The 20,757-nt window shown below is 35.1% G+C and overlaps 1 protein-coding gene across 1 annotated transcript; it reads right to left on the reverse strand.

The window, feature by feature from the left end:
• Positions 1 to 2,104: 2,104 nt before the first annotated feature.
• Positions 2,105 to 15,376, reverse strand: pax10 (paired box 10). Its single transcript, XM_073839765.1, has 8 exons — positions 15,269 to 15,376; positions 11,238 to 11,417; positions 10,601 to 10,768; positions 8,892 to 8,974; positions 8,618 to 8,774; positions 8,352 to 8,422; positions 4,903 to 5,047; positions 2,105 to 4,707 (listed from the first exon to the last, which is right to left on the reverse strand). Exons 2-8 carry the CDS (start codon positions 11,341 to 11,343, stop codon positions 4,607 to 4,609), a joined length of 831 nt encoding a protein of 276 aa, XP_073695866.1. The 5' UTR covers positions 11,344 to 11,417; positions 15,269 to 15,376; the 3' UTR covers positions 2,105 to 4,606.
• Positions 15,377 to 20,757: the final 5,381 nt, after the last annotated feature.

Raw genomic sequence — 20,757 nt, forward strand, 5'->3', positions numbered from 1 at the left:
AGTCCACAAGAGAAAATAATAGTTAAAAGTATAAAAATGAAACTGTTCAAAAGTTTACATACACTTCATTCTTTATACTGTTGCTACCTGAATGATCCACAGCTGTGTGTTTGTTTGTTTGTTTTTTATTTATTGATACTTGTTCGTGAGTCTCTTGTTTGTCCTGAAAAGTTAAACTGCCCGCTGTTCTTCAGAAAAATCCTTCAGGTTCCAACAAGTTCTTTGGTTTTTCAGCATTTTTGTGTATTTGAACTCTTTCCAACAATGACTGTATGATTTTGAGATCCATCTTTTCACACTGAGGACAACTGAGAGACTCATATGCAACTATTACAGAAGGTTCAAACACTCACTGATGCTTCAGAAGGAAACATGACACAAACTTTTTGAATTTGAAGATCAGGGTGAATTGAACTTATTTTGTCTTCTGGGAGTATCTTCTGTAGCTTCTGACGGGAAGTACTAAATGAATTGCAAATGATTTTTAGGCAAAATAAGAAACATCTACACATCTTCGTTCTGTTCAAAAGTTTTCACCCCGGCTCTTAATGCATTGTGTTTCCTTCTAAAGCATCAGTGAGTGTTTGAACCTTCTGTAATAGTTGCATATGAGTCCCTGAGTTGTCATCAGTGTGAAAAGATGGATCTCAAAGTCATACAGTCATTGATGGAAAGGGTTCAAATACACAAAAATGCTAAAAAAAAACAAAGAATTTGTGAGACCTGAAGGTTTTTTCTGAAGAACAGCAGGCAGTTTAACTGTTCAGGTAAACAAAAAAACACAGCTGTGGATCATTCAGGTAACAACACAGTTTTAAGAATCAAGCGTGTGTAAACTTTTTATAGGGGTAATTTTTATAAATTCAACTATTATTTTCTCTTGTGGACTCTATGTAAACATCTTTTATGTGAAATATCTTATTCAGGTCAGTACTAAATAAAAAATAACACACACTTTGTATGATTCCTCTTATTTTAGTAAAATAAATTCACATTTTGCAGTCTACAAGGTGTAAGGTGCTGTTTAAATCATAATTTCTACAGGAATTTTAGACTTTAGGGTTTACTGCATCACATTTCATGGAGATAGTTTTTTAAAATGATAACTTTGCAAAGAAATTGCTATTTTTCACACTATATTTTGTAAAGTATTGTTTACATCTTGAGTGCTTTTTGAAAAAGAAAAACAGGGACAAGTCAAAATTACTGAACCTGGAATATCTTTTTAATATCTAACCACTAGTAAAAAATGCATCCCAATTTGTATGCGTCACACTGAGCTGTTCCAAGAAAGTTTGCATGAGAAACAGAGGATGTGTTTATCCACTTGAGAACCACAGGCCAAGACTGTGTGCAGAGGGCAAGAGATGAACAGATAGAGGGAGGGGTAGAGATGGAGCGATGAGTTTGAGGGAGGAGACCCCATGTTCACACAGACTAGATAAAACATGCTGTGATTGGGGACTGGAGGCCTTATGGGAATAGAAGAGACGTGACTACCGGTATTATAGTGATCTCTGCTCAAACGACCAAATTTGCGTGCTTTGCCCTCCCGGTCTCCACAGCTCGTTTACATCGGCCTTAATTAAACTCATCAAGTGTAGTGCAGCGGAAATTTGGAGGATAAATCTCAGATATGGGCAGAGTCAGACTTCTAAGTGTATCCGTTGCAGTTTCCGGAGTGGCATAAGAAAATCCAAGAACAAAGAGCAAGTTTTGTTAAAACAAATTTAATTTGAATCTATTCTTGGTTGCTATACACAAATATATATCCAGTGGTTTCTATATATGTGTTCTGGTATGTGAGATGAAAATATCTTGACATCAAAGTTATTCATAACTCCTGTGCTGTCTGAGTCCCTGTGAGAATAACTTTGTCAGAACATTATTTTCAATGGGTGTGGTAATGTAAGTAACAAAAACAGGAAATCCACCAGCACACAGGCAGGAAATGCTACTGTTCAGTGACAGTAATAAGTAAACACAACCCAAACGGCTGCTAGTGAACCAATTCATAGCTACTCTAGAGAAAAAGATAAAGATGAGGGGAGATTACAACAAAAAGATCTGGTGAAAAAAATGTACAGTCAAACACAAATGCATGTTTGTTCTTTTCACTGTAATATTTTTATTTCAATGTTTAGTTATTCCACAAAAGGGTTTACACTAAAATGTTCACAGTTCTAATGATAAATACAGTAACATTATCATTCTCTCTCTCTATCGCTGTCGCTCTTTCATATTCACACTCATTCAAACATACAAATCTACAGTGAGTTCATGGGATCTGGCAGGAAAAAATCTATGAATGTTGAGTGCTGAAATAAAGTAATCAAATCACAGTAATGTCCATTTAACAATGTACAGTAATAAATCATTAGCTTAACTTCAGTATATTACACATGGTCTGTCGTATGTTTGATTGTCATTGCAGCCTTTTGCAATATAGTATTTTGATTGTCATTGGCTACAGCAATGTATATTCAGTTTTGATCCTTTTAAGCTACTTTGTGCACCTGAATGATTGTCTCTGCTTAGCTTGGGTGTAAGCTTGATTGTCATTGGTTTCTCCATGTCAGTGCAGTATTACGATGGGCTGGTAACTGATAACAGACTTCTCAAAATCCATCATTTTCAATACCGTCAGTCTACATTACCGTTCAAAAGTTTAGGGTTAGTAAGACTTAAATAATTTGAAAAATACTTCTATTCAGAAAGGACACATTAATTGATCATAAGTGGCTGTATAGACTGTTCTTTTGAAATTTCTGTTTGTCAAAGAATCCTGGAAATGTATCACCGTTTCAACAAATATAAGGCAGTACGACTGTTTTCTAATATTAATTATTAATAATTGATAAAAAGAAATGTTTCTTGAGCAGCAAATTAGCATATTAGAATGATTTCTGAAGGATCATGTGAAAATACACATAAAAATACACATTAAAAAAATAAAAAATAAAAAAAAAAAATAAAAAAAAATATATATATATATATATATATAAACACACACACACACACACACACACACACACACATTGAATATATAGGTAATAATAAGTTATTTTAAATTGTAAAAAAAAGTACCAAAAAGTACCAATGCATCCTTGGTAAGCATAAGAAACTTTAAAGGGTTAGTTCACCCAAAAATGAAAATTTTGTCATTAATTACTCACCCTTGTGTCGTTTCAAACACATAAGACTTTCGTTCATCTTCAGAAAACAAATGAAGATATTTTTGATGAAATCCAAAAGCTTTCTGACCCTGCATAGACATCAACGCAACTGACACTTTCAAGGCCCAGAAAGGTAGTAAGAACATTGTTAAAATAGTCTGTGTGACATCTGCAGTCCAACCGTGATGTTATGAAACTACAAGAATACTTTTTGTACACAAAGAAAACAAAAATAACAACTTTATTCAACAATTTCTTCTTCAATGTTACATGGACTATTTAACAATGTCTTTACTTCCTTTCTGGGCCTTGAATGTGTCAGTTGCATTGCTGTCTATACAGGCTCAAAAAGCTCTTGGAGTTCATCAAAAATATCTTAATGTGTTCTGAAAATGAATGAATGTCTTACAAGTTTGGAATGACATGAGGGTGAGTAATTAATCACAGAATTGTCATTTTTGGGTAAACTATCTATTTAAAATTTCTTACCAAACCCAAACTTTTGAACGGCAACTGCAGAAGCAGATTTAAAACATCCTCATTTTTTGTTCACGTGCGGTTTATCATGTTGACTGTAAGTGGCACATCAATTGACCCTTCGCAAACCCTTGATTAACAGGCGACCTGTCCAATCAGAATGCTGAATTTGCCATTTTGTCCGACAAACAAATCAGACAGGAGAGTAGATTAACTCCAGTGGACTTAAACTTGAAAAAATGTGTGTACTGGCGTCTTTCCACTGTTCAAATAAAATACGTTCTTATGTTCATTCGTGTTTATTTCGTGTTTTAAATAAATAAGAAAAGAGGATCGGTTTACATGTTGATTGATCTAATAAGGCAATACAGTGATCTGTCACAACACAATTAAAAGCCACAAAATGGTATTTATTGTTTGAATTTCTTTTAAAAATTACATTTTTAAGCTAAGACCTTGTTTCATACCAGAAATAACCTGCTCTGTCTTGTCTGTCAGCATATTGTCAGTTTCCCCTTTGCTCTGCAATGTATTTTTCACTGTGTGAAAACATGATGTGTGGTGTGACAGCGGCATTGTTTGTCAGACATAACAACAGTAAGTAAGGTTTTTGCGAAGGGTCAATTAAACACCAAATTTAGTTGCATAAACATGAAGGTGTTGGCCTCAGCTAATATTTTGGATGTCCAATTGCTGAGAAAGTTAACTAGACTAGTTTTGTGCTGTTGTCTGGCATGGTGCTGACTAGGTCTATATAACTGTGTAGATCAAAAATGCTGGAGGTCGTTTTCTCTTCCATCTGTGGTCCACTTTTTTATGGCTTACATAGACTGCTTCCCTGATGTGTTCATAATCTAAATAAGTAGGGTTTCCTGATGTTTTTTGTTAAATAATTTGCTCAAGTTGCTGATTGAAGCTCTGCTGGTTTTGTCTGATATCGCTAAGGTGTGTTTTTACTGCAGTCTCGTCCAGTACTGACTCAGACCTTGTCCCAGCTCCTGATCGCCGCCTTGTACTGCAGTCTGCCCTGCTGCGGAAACACCGGGAAAGAATCCTGAAAGACACACAAGGCCTTATCAGTGCCTTCTTCACACGTGGCCACCTCTGACGACTTATTTGCAACACAAAAGGAAACCACAAAGTGGCTAAACTACATTCACACACTCATTGCTCATGCTGTGTCTTGGCCTGGGGATTACAGTATTCACATGCGGTGTGAGGGTGGAGTATGTTTCAAAACAGTACTCACCTGTGTTTGCGCTGGCCGTGGGTGGGGGCGGAAGGTGGGGAGAGGTGTAGGATGAGGAGTCAAATTTACGGGAAAGAGGGGGGAGGGCAGAAGGAGAAGGAGGCAACATGCAGGAGTAAGTTGGAGTGGACTGGGAGGGCAGAGACTAGAGGAGAGAAGAGAAAAGCAAATAAAAATAAAAGATTAATCTCATTTCATTTGAAGTATCAACAAATTCAGTCATAAAATGTGATCCTGGACCACAAAACCAGTCTTAAGTAGCACAAGTATATTTGTAGCAATGGCCAAAATACACTGTATGGATCAAAATCATTGATTTTTATGCCAAAATCATTGGGATATTAAGTAAAGATCATGTTCAATGAATATATTTTGTACATTTCTTAATATATCAAAACTTAATTTTTGATTAGTAATATGCATTGCTAAGAACTTAATTTGCATGACTTTAAAGGCGATTTTATCAATATTTAGATTTTAGATTTGCCCTCAAATTCCAGATTTATAAATAATTGTATCCAAATATTGCCCTATCCCAACAAACCATACATCAATGGAAAGCTTGTTTATTCAGCTTTCAGATGATGTATAAAATCTCAGTTTTGTTGTCCAGAGTCACCAATTATTGAACAGCTTATTATGTGAAAAACACCCCACATAAGTTTACTCGGGGGTATTTGATGTTGTTTTTAGATCAATGTGCCATAGTCATATCAGGCTAGCACACTGGGTGTGTTGCTATGATGTAATTGAAAAGCGTGCATGAGGTCGTTAAATATGATTAAGATATATTTGTTTGACTTAAGGGAGGGGATTTATGGACTAAATCTGTCCTGTTAAACTAAACCTGCTATATACGTGCGAGTGTTTATTTTTAGAAACTCCAGCAGGCTGTGTATATTCCAGCAGAAACACTAGAGGTCGCTTTTAAGCTATTTTAAATAGTTTGAACCTCAGGCGGACTCAAAGCGCTGCATACCTTTACAGTTGCGTAATAGGTGGGTGCGTGTACTAAATGTCTGAATTATTTACTATTGTAGCACTCTGTTTTCATGCTTTAAAGAAACAAATAGATGGATGACTTTTTAATTCAGAGATTAAAAACAAACGTGGTCTTGAATCTTGATAGAATAAAAAGTGTTTATATTTCACAAACAGTAGCTTTAAAGCGGCAGATTTCACCGTTTTGCATAACCGCTAACTGCATAAGCGACATTAAACGTGCACCCAGAAATCATTTTGTAAAAAAATAATAATAAAAATAATTAGCGAGTTCATTCGGTGTGAGGGATTTTGACAAATTCCAACCGGTCTTTACCTGGCTAACATTTTTTGTTTTCCAGAGCATTCCCAGAACATTATTTTGTATGTTTTGTTTTTGGTTAGCCAGGTTGATCTAAGTGAACCCTGGATATTAAGACTTGTATGGCTTAATATAATGTAAATGATGTATCTTACTAAAATATGTAGGAGGAAACCTATGAAAGATTTACGTTATTTTAAATATCCACATAACTTTATACATATTTTGGACTATGTGGGGCGCAATTTTGATTATGTAGAACGATTGCACTCTGTGAGCCACTGGCACTATTGCTATTTTTACTGCAACACAACAAAATACTGATACGATGCGACGTTTTGCAGCTTTTGGTTGTAATTTTCAGTCAAAGGGCAACAAGAGAAGCGATGTAAGTCTTCACTGCTTTCATAAGAAGAGGAAAAAAGAATGGGAAGATGCCTGTGGACGAGTAAAACCTGTAAAGACCCGCATCTGTGTTCTCTCCACTTTAGCCCTGATGCCTTTGAGGCTTTTAGTAGACCACAGCTATTGAAAGAGCTTACAAACGATGTAAATGACTCTTGTCATGACGCCGCAGCCACTGAAAGAGTTTCTCAGCATGGATTTCTCTTAATATCCAGGTGCATTTAGACTCTTTGTGGGGAAAATCAATGGTACGGCATTTGGTTTAAGCCTACTTTTATATCCACCGCCATCTGTAAGCTCTTTCATTAGCTTTGGTCATCGTATCAGTATTTTATTTTCCCAGTTGTATTCAAAGTCCTTTTAAGACAAGTCATGTCACTCGGCGGCCATCTTTGAAACGCCTCTCGGGCATCCAAGTGCAGCTCCTATCTCTTTGAACGGGGAAACATCAAATTCTCCAAAACTGTTTGCCAAACTTACGATTAAATTTCATATTTGAAATCTCCAAAGAAATCCAACAAGAACTGCCTCATAAATATAGTTCCTTATGCTTTAATAGCGTTAAAAAAAACGCTTATTTTTCCGGCTAGATGAGCCAGTACTGAACGCACGAGAGCGCCGACTGTTTCTACAGCAACCGGGACTTCTAACTGCAGCTGCAGTGACGCGCTGACTTTACTCATCAACGATTGGTGCTTTCACTAAGAAGGCGGGGCTTCGCGGCCATGATGACCGTTGCATTTTTCCCCATTCAAAACTACACGAGTGACATGTCTTTGGTATTCTATAGTCTTTGGTTGTATTGCAGTAAAAACAGCATAGCTCAGTGCCAGTAGCTCACAGAGTGCAACTGTTCTTTGTAATCAAAATAATAGCGCGCCCCATAGTCCAAAATATGTATAAAATGATGTGAAATTTTAAATAACGTAATCTTTGCATGGGTTTTCTACTACATATTTTAGTAGGAAACATAATTTACATAATATTAATCCATACAAGTCTTAATACCCAGGGTTCCCTTTAACAGAAAAAGAATGTTAGTTTTTGGTTTGTAGAATGTTTTTCTAATGTTAATCTATCGTTCTGGGAATGTTATTTCACGGTTGCAAAGTAATAACCTAAGAATAGCCATATTTTATATATTTTTAGGTTATTTTAAAAACAACCACCCTCCAACGTTCTAAAAAACATTATTTTATGGTTGCAAAAAATAAACCCCAAAGAACTTTCCTAGAATGTTATTTCTGGTTTCTTAAAAAGATAACGTTAGTGGAACGTGCTGTGTTTGCTGGGTAGTTTGTGAGTTTTGTTAACAGAAACTGGACATATAATGTGTGAATCAACTGCTACCATAATAATGCCTGACTAGAGCCTTAAAGTTCACTGCAAAATAAATAAATTAAAATAAAAAGAATGTGATGATTTATTCCCCCTCTCGTTGTTCAAAAACTGTATGTATCTACTTTTATGTTCCACGGAAGAAGTCATACAGTTTTTGAACAACGTGAGCGAATAAATCGTGGCAGAGTTTTAATAACTATCCCTATAATGCAGTGGCATTTGTAACAAAAACATTTGCTTTGTGCGCCACTAGATGTCAGTATTATAAGTCAAAACAGAAACCAAAAGTACTGGGTACTCTATTTAATACTGATGTAGAGCAAAAAATATGTCCGTTTTGTAAGCCATCTTGCCTATTAGAGTACTATGGTATACTGAAAGGGAGGTCATCTTGATTTACCTGCATACTGGAGAAGACAGACAGAGAGCTGTAGCCTGAGAGAGACGAATCACTCCGACTGTGCATTGAGCCTTATATGAGAGAACATAGGTGGAAAGAGACAACTCATTATTATTTGTATTACTTATCGCTGCTTTAGTGTTTATTGATGCTTTGGTAATACTGAATGTATGCCAATTATGGCAATACAGAATACACTGATATTTCTAACTGGCAAAGCTGTACTTGTTGTAATATTGTGAAGTAAGTGATTAAAAAAGGTGTACCTGAGCTGTTGCTATGATGGGAGTGATATACAGGGGAGGTAAAGGACGTGCTCAGGGGAGTATGTGTCTGAGAACAAGAACTGGTGCTCCCTGATCTCCTCTGGTTTCTCAGCTTTTCCTCCCTTCTCCACTTAGCTCTCCGATTGGAGAACCATACCTGTCAATCACCCAATATGGGTCAGTGCATAATGGACAGTGTCTTTATGTATTGTTTAAAGGCACTTTAATACCTTAAAATCGCAAAGAGGATAATAAAACACAAAGGCAGTATTACCTGAATTCTGGCCTCTGGAAGATCAATCTTCGCAGCCAGTCTCTCTCTAGCAAAGACATCTGGATAATGAGTCCTTTCAAACTCTGGAAAACAGATTAAATAGAAGACCTAACATTTAATACAAGCACATTGTAAATAAAGGGATAGTACCCAGGGTCTGAAATTAACTTTTACATTAAGGGGCGATATTTGCCCCCTGGATTTAATTTCCAGGTGCCTTTTTTACATTCAAGAGGGCAATTTTTAAAACCACCTTATTATTACAAAAACCATATGTGACGCTGGACCACAAAACCAGTCTTAAGTAGCACAGGTATATTTGTAGCAATAGCCAAAATTACATTGTATGGGTCAATATTTTTCTTTTATGCCAAAACTCATCAGCATATTAAGTAAAGATCATGTTCAGTGAAGTTATTTTGTAAATTTCCAACCATAAATATATCAAAACATTTTTTTTATTTTTGATTATTAAAAATATGCATCGCTAAGAACTTCATTTGAACAATTTTCTCAATATTTTTTTGCACCCACAGATTCCAGATCTTCAAATAGTTGTATCTCGGCCAAATATTGTCCTATCCTAACATGATGTATAAATCTCAATTGCAAAAAATTGACCCTTATGACTGGTTTTGTGGTCCAAGGTCATTAACGTTGTCTTTAATGTCAAATACTTTACCAAGTTAGTTTAATCAATATTTTAAACTGTTGTCAATAACACAATTTTGTCTAAATTATACATGTAAAAACAGGAGCTCAGATGGCTGCAATATTATGACAAATCAATATCGCAGATTATTGTTCTTTATATTGTAATACCTATATCGATATAGAAAACAATATACACACTTTTGTTTCGTTTTGGCCAAGGCACATTCTGGCTTCACAGACAAACATGTCGGCCCATGACGTTAGCCAAGTCTAGCACAAGGTATGCAAAAACTCACATTATGATCACTGAAACTACAAAAATAATATTTTATTTACATCGTACCTGCATTGTGTTCACTCTTCAACAGCTCCGGAGTTTGACTAATCTAAGTTTCTCTGATTGGCGCGTTTTCAGCGTTGACTAATCCAAGCGCCTCTGATTGGTCAATGCATGGCTAAGTTCAACAGAAACGCGTTTGATTGGTTATAAGGCTCAACGCTGCACAAAGTAAAGCAATCTTGATGCAGTGTTGATAAGTAAATGTAAATGTAATTCCGCGAATTGACACTTTTCATTCATTTTAATCGCGACGGCCGTAATACGTTATTTAAATGCCCATTTGTTTTTGAAATTATAGGGCATTTTTGTTCTTTTTGGTGACATTTTTTGTCAGAAGCCCTTCTTAATTTCCTTCCCTTGATGGTACTTAAAAATAATAATGTAGTTACAAACTGCATTTTGGACCTCATTGACTTTTTTCAAAACATCATCTTTTTTGTTCCACAGAAGAAAAACATACAGGTTTGAAACAACATGAGGGTGAGTAAAAATGGACACAAAATTCCTTTTTTGGGTGAGCTACGCTTTTAAGGACTGTTTAGAGAAGATGAAAAGACAAAACATGAAAGTATAAAAAAAGGATTGAGGCAGAATATAAAAAATCTATCATTCCCAAACGCAAAAAGCGAAGCAATCCCACACAAATTCATCCTCTCTTAGAACTGAGATTATTTAGCATGGAAAGATGAGTGCGAGCCAGCGCTTTGAGTCACACCTTTCTCCAGGGCATCTATCTGCTCCTGGGTGAAGCTGGTGCGGTTCCTCTGCAGCTTCCTCTTTAGCTGTAGGTGTAGCTGCGACTCGTCCACCTCATCCCTCTCTCCCTGCACCACTCCTTCCCCTGCTCCAGCCATCTGCACATTCAGATCTTCCACGCAACCATCTGAGAGAAAAAAAAAAACAAACATTAAACTTTAGAGAGTCTTGTAAGAAGTGCTGCATTTCAATGTGCAAACATGTGTGTTATTATATAGGCAGAACTGTCTCTTTGAGGACTCTGTAATTCTAGTGCACTGCAGCATCTTGTGTTTGACAGTTTGACCTTATTTGTGTACGTGTGAATAAGCAGCAACTGTATTATGGGCATCTAATTCTGTGTCTAATGTCTGCTCGCTTTAGTTCCGCCTTCCTGTAATGAAACAGAGGATGTCAAGGCCGGAGGCCGCCGTGTTTGTATGTGGGTGTACATGCGTGGCTGATGGTGTAGCTGTTGGCACCCTCTGTTTGTGCTCAGTCAAGTATAAGAATTGCTGGTTCACCCCAAAGCTGACTTCACAAACACGAGCACACACACAGCGTACATTCACACTCAGAGGTGCTTTACTAATAAAGATACGCTAAGGCTCACGTACCTGTGCCGTGTTGAGGAGTGATGGTGTCGGCTGGGTGGTACCAGTTGTTTGGGCCAGACCAGTTGGAGCCGTTTTGTAAGTTCAACATGGTCAGATTGTCATACATCAAATGTCACCTGTGAGAAAACACTGACCTTTTCCTTCTATCATCCAGACCACTCCAACCCTGAAGAGGTAAAGCTGTGGAAAAAAGGGTTCCCACTTTATATTAGGTGGCCTTAACTATTGTATACTTACAACTAAAAACAAGTACATTGTACTTATTGTGTTCATATTGTATCGCAAAACACTTTTGTTGCTATTGAGGTGGGATATAGGTAATGTTGACAGGTTAGGTACTATAGGATTAAGGGTGGGTTAAGATGTAATTATAAATGTAATTCCAGATGTAATTACATGCAGTTATTTTTTTTAAATGTGACCTTGTATCACAAAGCCAGTCTTAAGTAGCGTGGGTATATTTGTAGCAATAGCCAACAATACATTGTCTGGGTCAAAATGATTATATTTTTCTTTTATGCCAAAATTAGTAGGAGTAAATATTATTACTGTAAATATACAAAAACTTAATTTTCCATTAATAATATGCATTGCTAAGAACTTCATTTGGACAACTTTAAAGGTGTTTTTTTTTTTGCAATATTTTGATTTTTATTGCACCCTCAGATTCCAGATTTTCAAATAGTTGTATCTCGGCCAAATGTGACCCTGGACCACAAAACCAGTCATAAGGTTAAATTTGACAAAACTGAGATGTATACATCATATGAAAGCTCAATAAATAAGCTTTCTATTGATATATGGTTTGTTAGGATATGACAATATTTGGCCGAGATACATCTATTTGAAAATCTGGAATCTGAGGGTGCAAAAAATCAAAATACTGAGAAAATCACCTTTAAAGTTCTCCAAATTAAGTTCTTAACAATGCATATTACTAATCAAAAATTACATTTTGATATGTTTACAGTAGGAATTTTACAAAAAATCTTCATGGAACATGATCTTTACTTAATTTCCTAATGATTTTTGCCATAAAAGAAAAATCAATAATTTTGACCCATACTATGTATTTTTGGCTATTGCTACAAACATACCCCAGCGACTTAAGACTGGTTTTGTGGTCCAGGGTCACAAATATTGTCCTATCCTAACAAACCATACATCAATATAAAACATATTTATTTAGCTTTCAGATGACTAAAACAAATTAAAAAAATTACCCTTTTGACTGATTTTGTAGTCCAGGGTCACAAATATAAGTACGATGCAAAAACATGAATGTACACAATAAGTGCATTGCATCAAATGATTAATTTAAAGGTAAGTACAGAGTAGTTAAGTCCACCAAAATAGGTCATTAGAAAGATCAAATACCGGAAATTCGGTATTTAGGTCCAGTAAATGCTCTTGTATTTCATTCTTTGGGTCTATGTTGTGTCACCAATTTACTATAGTATAGTATGGTTAATTGAAAATAAAACAATAGTAACAAAATTTTTGATAACTGATTGTTCATGTTTTCTAAATAAGAATATAATGTAATTTAATTTATTCAATTATTAATAATTTAATTTAACAGTGAACACATCAGATAACTTTTCTTTCTTTCTTACTTTCTTTCTTTCTTTTCGGTTTCAATTTTCTATAATGATCCATTTTTGGCCTTCATTCGGTCTTTGTTTCCAACACCTCCTTTCTACAGTATATTAACAACTATGCCCATTTTTTTGAAAACAAAAAAATGTGAAAACAAAAGCAAGCATTTTAGCCTTTTGGTAAAAATCTACATTTTAGTTTTGTGCCAACCCTGTTATTATGTGACCTTGGACCACAAAACCAGTCATAATGGTCAACTTTTGGAAATTGAGATTTATACATCATCTGAAAGCTGGATTAATAAATTTCCATTGATGTATGGTTTGTTATGGAGATACAACTATTTGAAAATCTGGAATCTGAGGGTGCAAAAAAAAATCTAAATATAAAGAAAATCTCATTTAAAGTTGTCTGAATGAATTATGTTAGAAAATTTACAAAATATCTTCATGGAACATAAACTTTACTTAATATCCCAATGATTTTTGGCATACAATGTATTGTTAGCTATTGCTACAAATATACCAGTGCTACTCTGGTTTTGTGGTCCAGGGTCGCACATTTATCCAATTTTAAAGTAATAAACTATTTCACAGATCATTGTCCTAGTAAACTTCCCAATAACAAATTAAAGTCCATTTACTGTTATCCATTTATGTTATGTTTTATGTATAATGCAAAATGTCAACCCTGTTTTCATTATTTTCTATAGACTCTAAAACATCTGAATTTAAAAGTCGTTATATTTAAAAATAGTAATAAAAGACCTAAAATGTCAAATTAATTGTAAAGTATCTTTCTAAAGGAATAACTACACCCGGCATATATTAAAATCTATTAATTTGTCTTGATATGACACTTTATTAACACTTAAAAATTACTTATACAAAAATTTACTTTAAATTGTTACATCAAACATACATTCATACCCTATCTGATGTCTTTAAAGTATAGTTTTAGTTATTCAGACACCTACAACATTTCTAACGTTATCACAGTTATTCGCTATAGTTTAGAAAATGGTAATAAAATATGACAAGAACTCAGGAGTTGACAACAAATTCTTGAACATCTTGATGATGGAAGATAACTTTGATAGAAAGGTATCAAAACATGGTCAAAGTGTCAAATCAAATTTTTGGTCAAATTTTTCTGGTATAGGCTAATACGTCACAGTTTACTTAATTTTGCTATCCTCACTTACATAAATCAACTATAGTGTCCTGCACCCACTAGTAAAAATTATATCTGGTGTCTGAATAATTTTTTGTTTGACTGTAAGTTACTATTGCATTTTAAACTCAACATTTTATCTATATATCTCTATATGTATATTTCACATGTACGCACACATACATTAACCCCCCACAGACACACACACACACACACACACACACACACACAGCGTTCATTACACACACACACAGCGAGTAATTAAGAAGTACAGAACATCTAGTCTGACATCGTCGTACACACACGCATGACTGGAGAGAGTAATACTGTCAACTAATGTTAACAACAATACACACAGACACACACACGCTGCACAACAGAGAGACACACACTTCAACAAAACAAAGAGATAATTATAGATACACCGAACACAATGGCACACAATCCACGTTTTCAACGGCAAACTCTGAGTACAAAACAAAACTCAGAAGGAAAATGGAGGCATTAAGCCACCAACCGAAATGCAAGTGTATTTATATCAGAAAAATAACCAGCACATGTACATAATTTATAGAGCAGTGTTCAGTTAAAAAGTTAGAAAAAAAAATATCACTGATTCCACCAATAGTTCTGTATGTAAAACTACTAACACGCATGGAAAGGAGGCCGTCGTCATGAATGCTATAGATCTAGCTGTTAAAATTACCTAGAAGTGCTTGCATAATTATATTTTGCATTGATTTTGAGAGTAAAACAAAGGCAAAAAATGATCTGGGACAGAAGCAGAAACTAAATACGGAGAAAAGACATAGCTGAACAACAGATTACAGTGCAATAAAAAATGGCATTATTAGCCTATATAAATATATAAGGCTTCTTTTAATACAATGCAAGCTGACACATGTATATAATAAAATATCCAGTGAAAGTATAATAGTACATTTATGAATAAATAATAAACTAATCCTGACGTGTATATAGACATGTTAAAAGGTGAAAAGGTTTTGCACTAATTGAAATTAATTAGCTTAATTAAATATGACTCTCAAGCGAAGACAAAAACAAGCACATTTAAATTATTTACATTTTGCCTTTGGTGGTGTATCGCAACATATTGCTATGTACAAAACAGAAAATGTCAAAGGTCAAGTCTTCCATAACCTTTCCACAACTAACCAGTAATTTTCCCAAATCTTGTACAAGTCGTGAATCTGTTAATGTCTCAATCGTTGTGTCGGCAGTGAAGGCAGGAGACTCACCTGGTAGATGAATGAATTGTAAAAGTGGTCCACACTTGCTCAGTGTCTCTATCACTTTCTGTTCATCCCTCTCTCCTTCTCTCTGTTCTCTTGCTTTGTTAATGTTAGACTGTGTTCAAGAGAGAGAGAGAGAGGGAGGAGAGGAAAGGGAGAGAAAGATGGAGAGAGTTAGACAGGGCGAAAGAGAGGAGGCGAGGGAGGGGTAGTGGGCTACAGAGAAATGCATCTGCAGGCACTCTGGTCCTTGAAGCAATGAGGGAGAGAGGGAAAGAGAGAGAGAGGGATGACACACAGAGTCAGTGTCAGTGTCAGGTCTGGACTTAATGCCAGGAAAAGGGGTGATGAAGTGAGAGAGAGAGAGGTGGAGGCAAACAAAAAAAGACTGAAAAAGAGGAGACGTAAAGCTATTTTTTAAAGTATCACAAAGGCAGTTTTGCTTTTTGTAGATACGGACTTCCAAAAATGGCTAACCCAAGAGCCGTGAGAGAGCTTCAGATCAAGCAACTGCTCAATGATGGCCGGCGGTCAGTGATAGTTTAACCCTCTGTACTGCTGTGATCAACACTAATGTATAAGAAGTAATTTCAAAATTATTTTAATGTGTTCCTATGAAATAATCAAAATTTAGTATGCTGATATACACTACCAGTCAAAAGTTTTTGAACAGTAAGATTTTAAAAGTTTTTTTTAAAGAAGTCTCTTCTGCTCACCAAGCCTGCATTTATTTGATCCAAAGTACAGCAAAAAACAGTAAAATTTTGAAATAGTTTTACTATTTAAAAGAACTGCTTTCTATTTGAATATATTTTAAAAGGTAATTTATTCCCGTGATTTCAAATCTGAATTTTCAGCATCATTACCCCAGTCTTCAGTGTCACATGATCCTTCAGAAATCATTCTAATATTCTCATTTGCTGTTCAAAAAACATTTATTATTATTATCAATATTTAAAACAGTTGAGTACATTTTATTCAGGATTCTTTGATGAATAGAAAGATCCAAAGATCAGCATGTATCTGAAATAAAAAGCTTTTGTAATATTATACATGGGAAATAAATGATATAAATTAATACTTTAATTAATACTAATGCTTTAAATTGATCAAAAGTGATGATAAAGACATTTATAATGTTACAAAAGATTTCTATTTCAGACAAATGCTGTTCATCTGAACTTTTTGTTCATCAAAGAAACCTGAAACAATCCTACTCTGTTTTCAACAGCTGTTTTCAACATAATAATAATAATAAATGTTTTTTGAGCAGCAAATGAGAATATTAGAATGATTTCTGAAGAATCAAGACTGGAAGACTGGATTAATGATGCAAAAAATTCAGCTTTGAAATCACAGGAATAAATTACTTTTTAAAACACATTAAAACAGAAAACAGTAATACTAAACTGTATTAATTATTAATAAATGCAGCCTTTGTGAGCATAAATATGAACCTATAATTTGAGTAAAAATTTAAAGGTTTCTCTAAAAAGTATATGAATGTTAAACGAAAGCAATTTAAATATTAACAAAACACAAAACCAGTCATAAGGGTACATTTTAGGGATGCACCGATACGAATCGGCCGATAATGCTTGCGCGTTTTGTCAGTAAAGCCGGTTCTGTAATCAGCGGTAAATGCCATCAGGTGCGTGATTTCACGTTGAGCCGTATATACTACACACAGCCGTTGTTTACCGACGAGCTGCGCAAATCAATGTTCATTATTAGTGTGAAAGTGCGCAGCTCGTCAGTGAACTGTGTGTCTGTGTGTAGTATATACGGCTCAACGTGAAATCACGCACCTGATGGCATTTACCGCTGATTACAGAACCGGCTTTACTGACAAAACGCGCAAGTGATCGGCCGATACGGATCGGTGCATCCCTAGTACATTTTTTAAAATTTGAATGAATAAATCTGAATAAATAAGCTTTCCATTGATGTATGATTTGTCAGGAAATCTGGAATCTGAGAGTGCAAAAAAAATCTAAATATTGAGAAAATCGCCTTTTAAGTTTTTAGTGATGCAAATTACAAATTAAAAATTAAGCTTTAATATATTTACAGTAGGAAATTTACAAAATATCTTCATGGAAAATGATCTTTACTTAACATCCTAATGCTTTTTAGCATAAAAGAAAAATGGATCATTTTGACCCATGCAATGTATTTTTAACTATTGCTAAAAATATACCCAGGCTACTTAAGACTGGTTTTGTAGTTCAGGGTCACATATATAGAAGCTGCTGTGCTTAAAAACAGTTTCAATGAACAAACATTTATATTCTTGAATTTTAACACAAGACACTGTCATTCTCATGAGAAGAGAAGCTTCACACATTACTCTGTTCTCTGTACGTTGCATGCTCGCTTGTACGATTACATGCAAACATAAGTAGACACTTTCAGACTTGCGTGTGAGGGCCTCTGTTCTCCTACACACACACACACACACACACACACACACACACACACACACACACACACACACACATCAGAGTGTATACAGCATGTTTACTCTTCACTGCACTTTGTGACAATCCCAATGCTATATTTGCATATTTTATTGGATTAACTTTAAAAACCAAAGAGCCTGTGACATGTTCAAATACGAGAGGAAAACAGAGAGGGAGAGAGAGACTTGGAGGTCTCATACAGGGGACTCAGCCAACACCACTTACAAGCATGACAATTTTAGTTCTAGTTAATATGAAAGGTTCAACTTAGGCAAATAAATACGAGACCTCTTTATGCTCACTTTTGGGGATCAAAGGGATTTTGATTTCTTCTTTTGAATATTAAACCTAGAATCAGTGAATCCTCAGCTATTTTGTTGTGTACTGATATGTTTCTATTTTTCATGCATTCACTGGTAAATGATTGTCAACACAAAGCCAGTAGAAGGCAAGCCTGCAACCCTTAGCCAAAAAAGCGTAACAGCTAAAGCTATCGCTGCGGCCCAGGGAAGGAAACCAGATGCCGTTTTTTTTTTTAAATGGATGTCAATGGAGGACAGGTGTCACTACGCTCAATAAACAGCTTCTTTGAGAAATTATCATTTATTACAACAACAGCCTATCAGCTAATCTTCAACATGTTTTACACAATAGTTTTGAATTTAACTATTTTTACCAAATAGTTTATACCAAAAAAATGACTTTTATAAGAAGTCACTGACTTTTCCGACAGGTGGAATTCAGTTTATGGCACTTCTCATTCATTACTTGCTATCCAAAACAGCGATTGAGTGTCACACAACTCTGACTGAAATTCAATGACAGCAAGGCTGTAATGTGATTGGTTATCAAGGCACACGTGATCCAAGTTGACTGTTACGCTTTCTCCAATAGTAAGTAATACAGACCCTCTCATCTCCCAATAGTAAGACAATCTCTGTTCTCAACCAGAGGGCCGAGACCAACTACAGTAGGATGCATAATCAAACATTCAAGGAGGCCCCAGTGAGTTGTTATAATAAAGTCTGTGTAAAGGCATTGTTTCTAAACACATTATAAACGTTAGGAATGTATTGCTGAAAATATTACAAAGACTGTGATGTAGTAGTTAGACCGTTGAACAGTTTTTCATCATTTTTGGGAATTATTTTATTATTAATCATGTCTGAAGCCACTGAGCATGGGCCCTCCACTAAAACTATAATAACTAGAGTGCATTAGCATCAGTGGTTCGCCCGCTCAATCACCAGTTACTGTAATTACCATTAGTTACTACAGCCTACAGTTTGCTAGCTAGCTATGCCTTTGTCATGTAAATGAATATTACCTGGTTGTGATCATTTACAAAACAGCTTGGTCATGCATTCAGGTTGTAGCGGTATTTGAGGGTTAAAAGATGCCCCAGTGTTTGAGAGCAGAGAATACTGCTTATTTTTTTCAAGATTTGATAACTTTTTATTTTATTTATTTGCCATTTTTTCCTTATCCAAATTTGTCTGGGTGGATAATAATACATTTTACAACCCAGAACACTTACATTTAATTTTAAACATTTAATTTTGCTTTACACTCTGTATTATTTAAATTTTGTTATATTACCAAAATCTTAATTTAAAACGCTAAGAAAACCCACTAAAACTTGTAGAACGTTATGCTGAAATGTTTTTTGAGTTTGTTTATTTTTATTACAACAGACTTTCCAAAAATACATATATCAGCTTAGGCTACATTTACACTAGTGCGTTTTAGTTTTAAAATGCATAACTTTTGCACCAGTTGCGTCTGTCGCTTACACTACTACTTTTTGACCCTCGAAAAGCTGCAGACCCTGTTTTAGTTTAAAAACTCAGTCGTTGCGTTTCAGTGTAAACGGACCAAAAACAAGAATTTTGAAAATGATGTGGCTGCCCACATTCTCTCTATGTATCCTTGATGACCGTGTAAACAATAACATCATGCTCATTTGTGACCCTGGACCACAAAACCAGTCATAAGGTTAAATTTTACAAAACTGAGATATATCATATGAAAGCTCAATAAATAAGCTTTCTATTGATGTATGGTTTGTTTGGATATGACAATATTTGGCCGAGATACATCTATTTGAAAATCTGGAATCTAAGGGTGCAAAAAAATCAAAATACTGAGAAAATCACCTTTAAAGTTGTCCAAATTAAGTTCTTATCAATGCATATTACTAATCAAAAATTAAATTTTGATAGGTTTATAGTAGGAATTTTACAAAAAATCTTCATGGAACATGATCTTTACTTAATTTCCTAATGATTTTTGACATAAAAGAAAAATCAATAATTTTGACCCATACAATGTATTTTTGGCTATTACTACAAATATACCCCAGCGACTTAAGACTGGTTTTGTGGTCCAGGGTCACATTTGTTGCTTCTCATTTCGGAGGCTCATTTAAGAAAGGTAACTGTAAATTGCAGTAAAAACGAAATTACAGTTTTTTTTTACACCTCAAAGAATCACAGTCAGTTTTATTACAGTTACTTCTAAATTAAAACATCCTTGATGATGTATGCAGCCTGAATGGTCATGTGACGTGTGTTTTTGGTTGTGTAATGTGGACAGAGATCGTTTCTGAAACATAGTGAAAACGCCAGTGTAGACGAGGATCGTTTTCAGTTTAAAACAGCGTTTTAAAACGAAAATGCACTAGTGTAAACAAGGCCTTAGACAGGAGGGCAGGAGGTTTTGGACAAATGTGGGCTTTGAAGACAAAAAGGTTGAGAGCCATTAGACATTATTTTTGTGCTATTAGATTGGGTATATATATATTATGCTAAGCCTTTGAATGAGAATTATGTCAATAAACAGAGTTTACGAGTTTAAAGGGTCAGAGTAGATCTACACAAATCTTAAAGGGACAGTTCACCCAAAATTAAAATTCTGTCATTAATTATCACCCTGGTGTTGTTCCAAACCCATGAGAACGTCATTCATCTTCAGAACACAAATTAAAATATTTTTGATGAAATCCAAGAGCTCCTGCATAGATGGCAATGCAAC

This window comes from Garra rufa, chromosome 1 (assembly GCF_049309525.1).
Source record: "Garra rufa chromosome 1, GarRuf1.0, whole genome shotgun sequence".
NCBI classification, from domain to species: Eukaryota; Metazoa; Chordata; class Actinopteri; order Cypriniformes; family Cyprinidae; genus Garra; species Garra rufa.

Bases quoted from the DNA above. Each gene is read 5' to 3' on its own strand.
- pax10 (XM_073839765.1), bottom strand. From the start codon at position 11,343: ATGTATGACAATCTGACCATGTTGAACTTACAAAACGGCTCCAACTGG. The intron at 8,975-10,600 runs GTGTGACTCAAA...TCTGTTTTCCAG, and splicing joins GATAGATGCCCTGGAGAAAG to AGTTTGAAAGGACTCATTAT. The intron at 8,775-8,891 runs GTAATACTGCCT...GGTGATTGACAG, and splicing joins TTCCAGAGGCCAGAATTCAG to GTATGGTTCTCCAATCGGAG.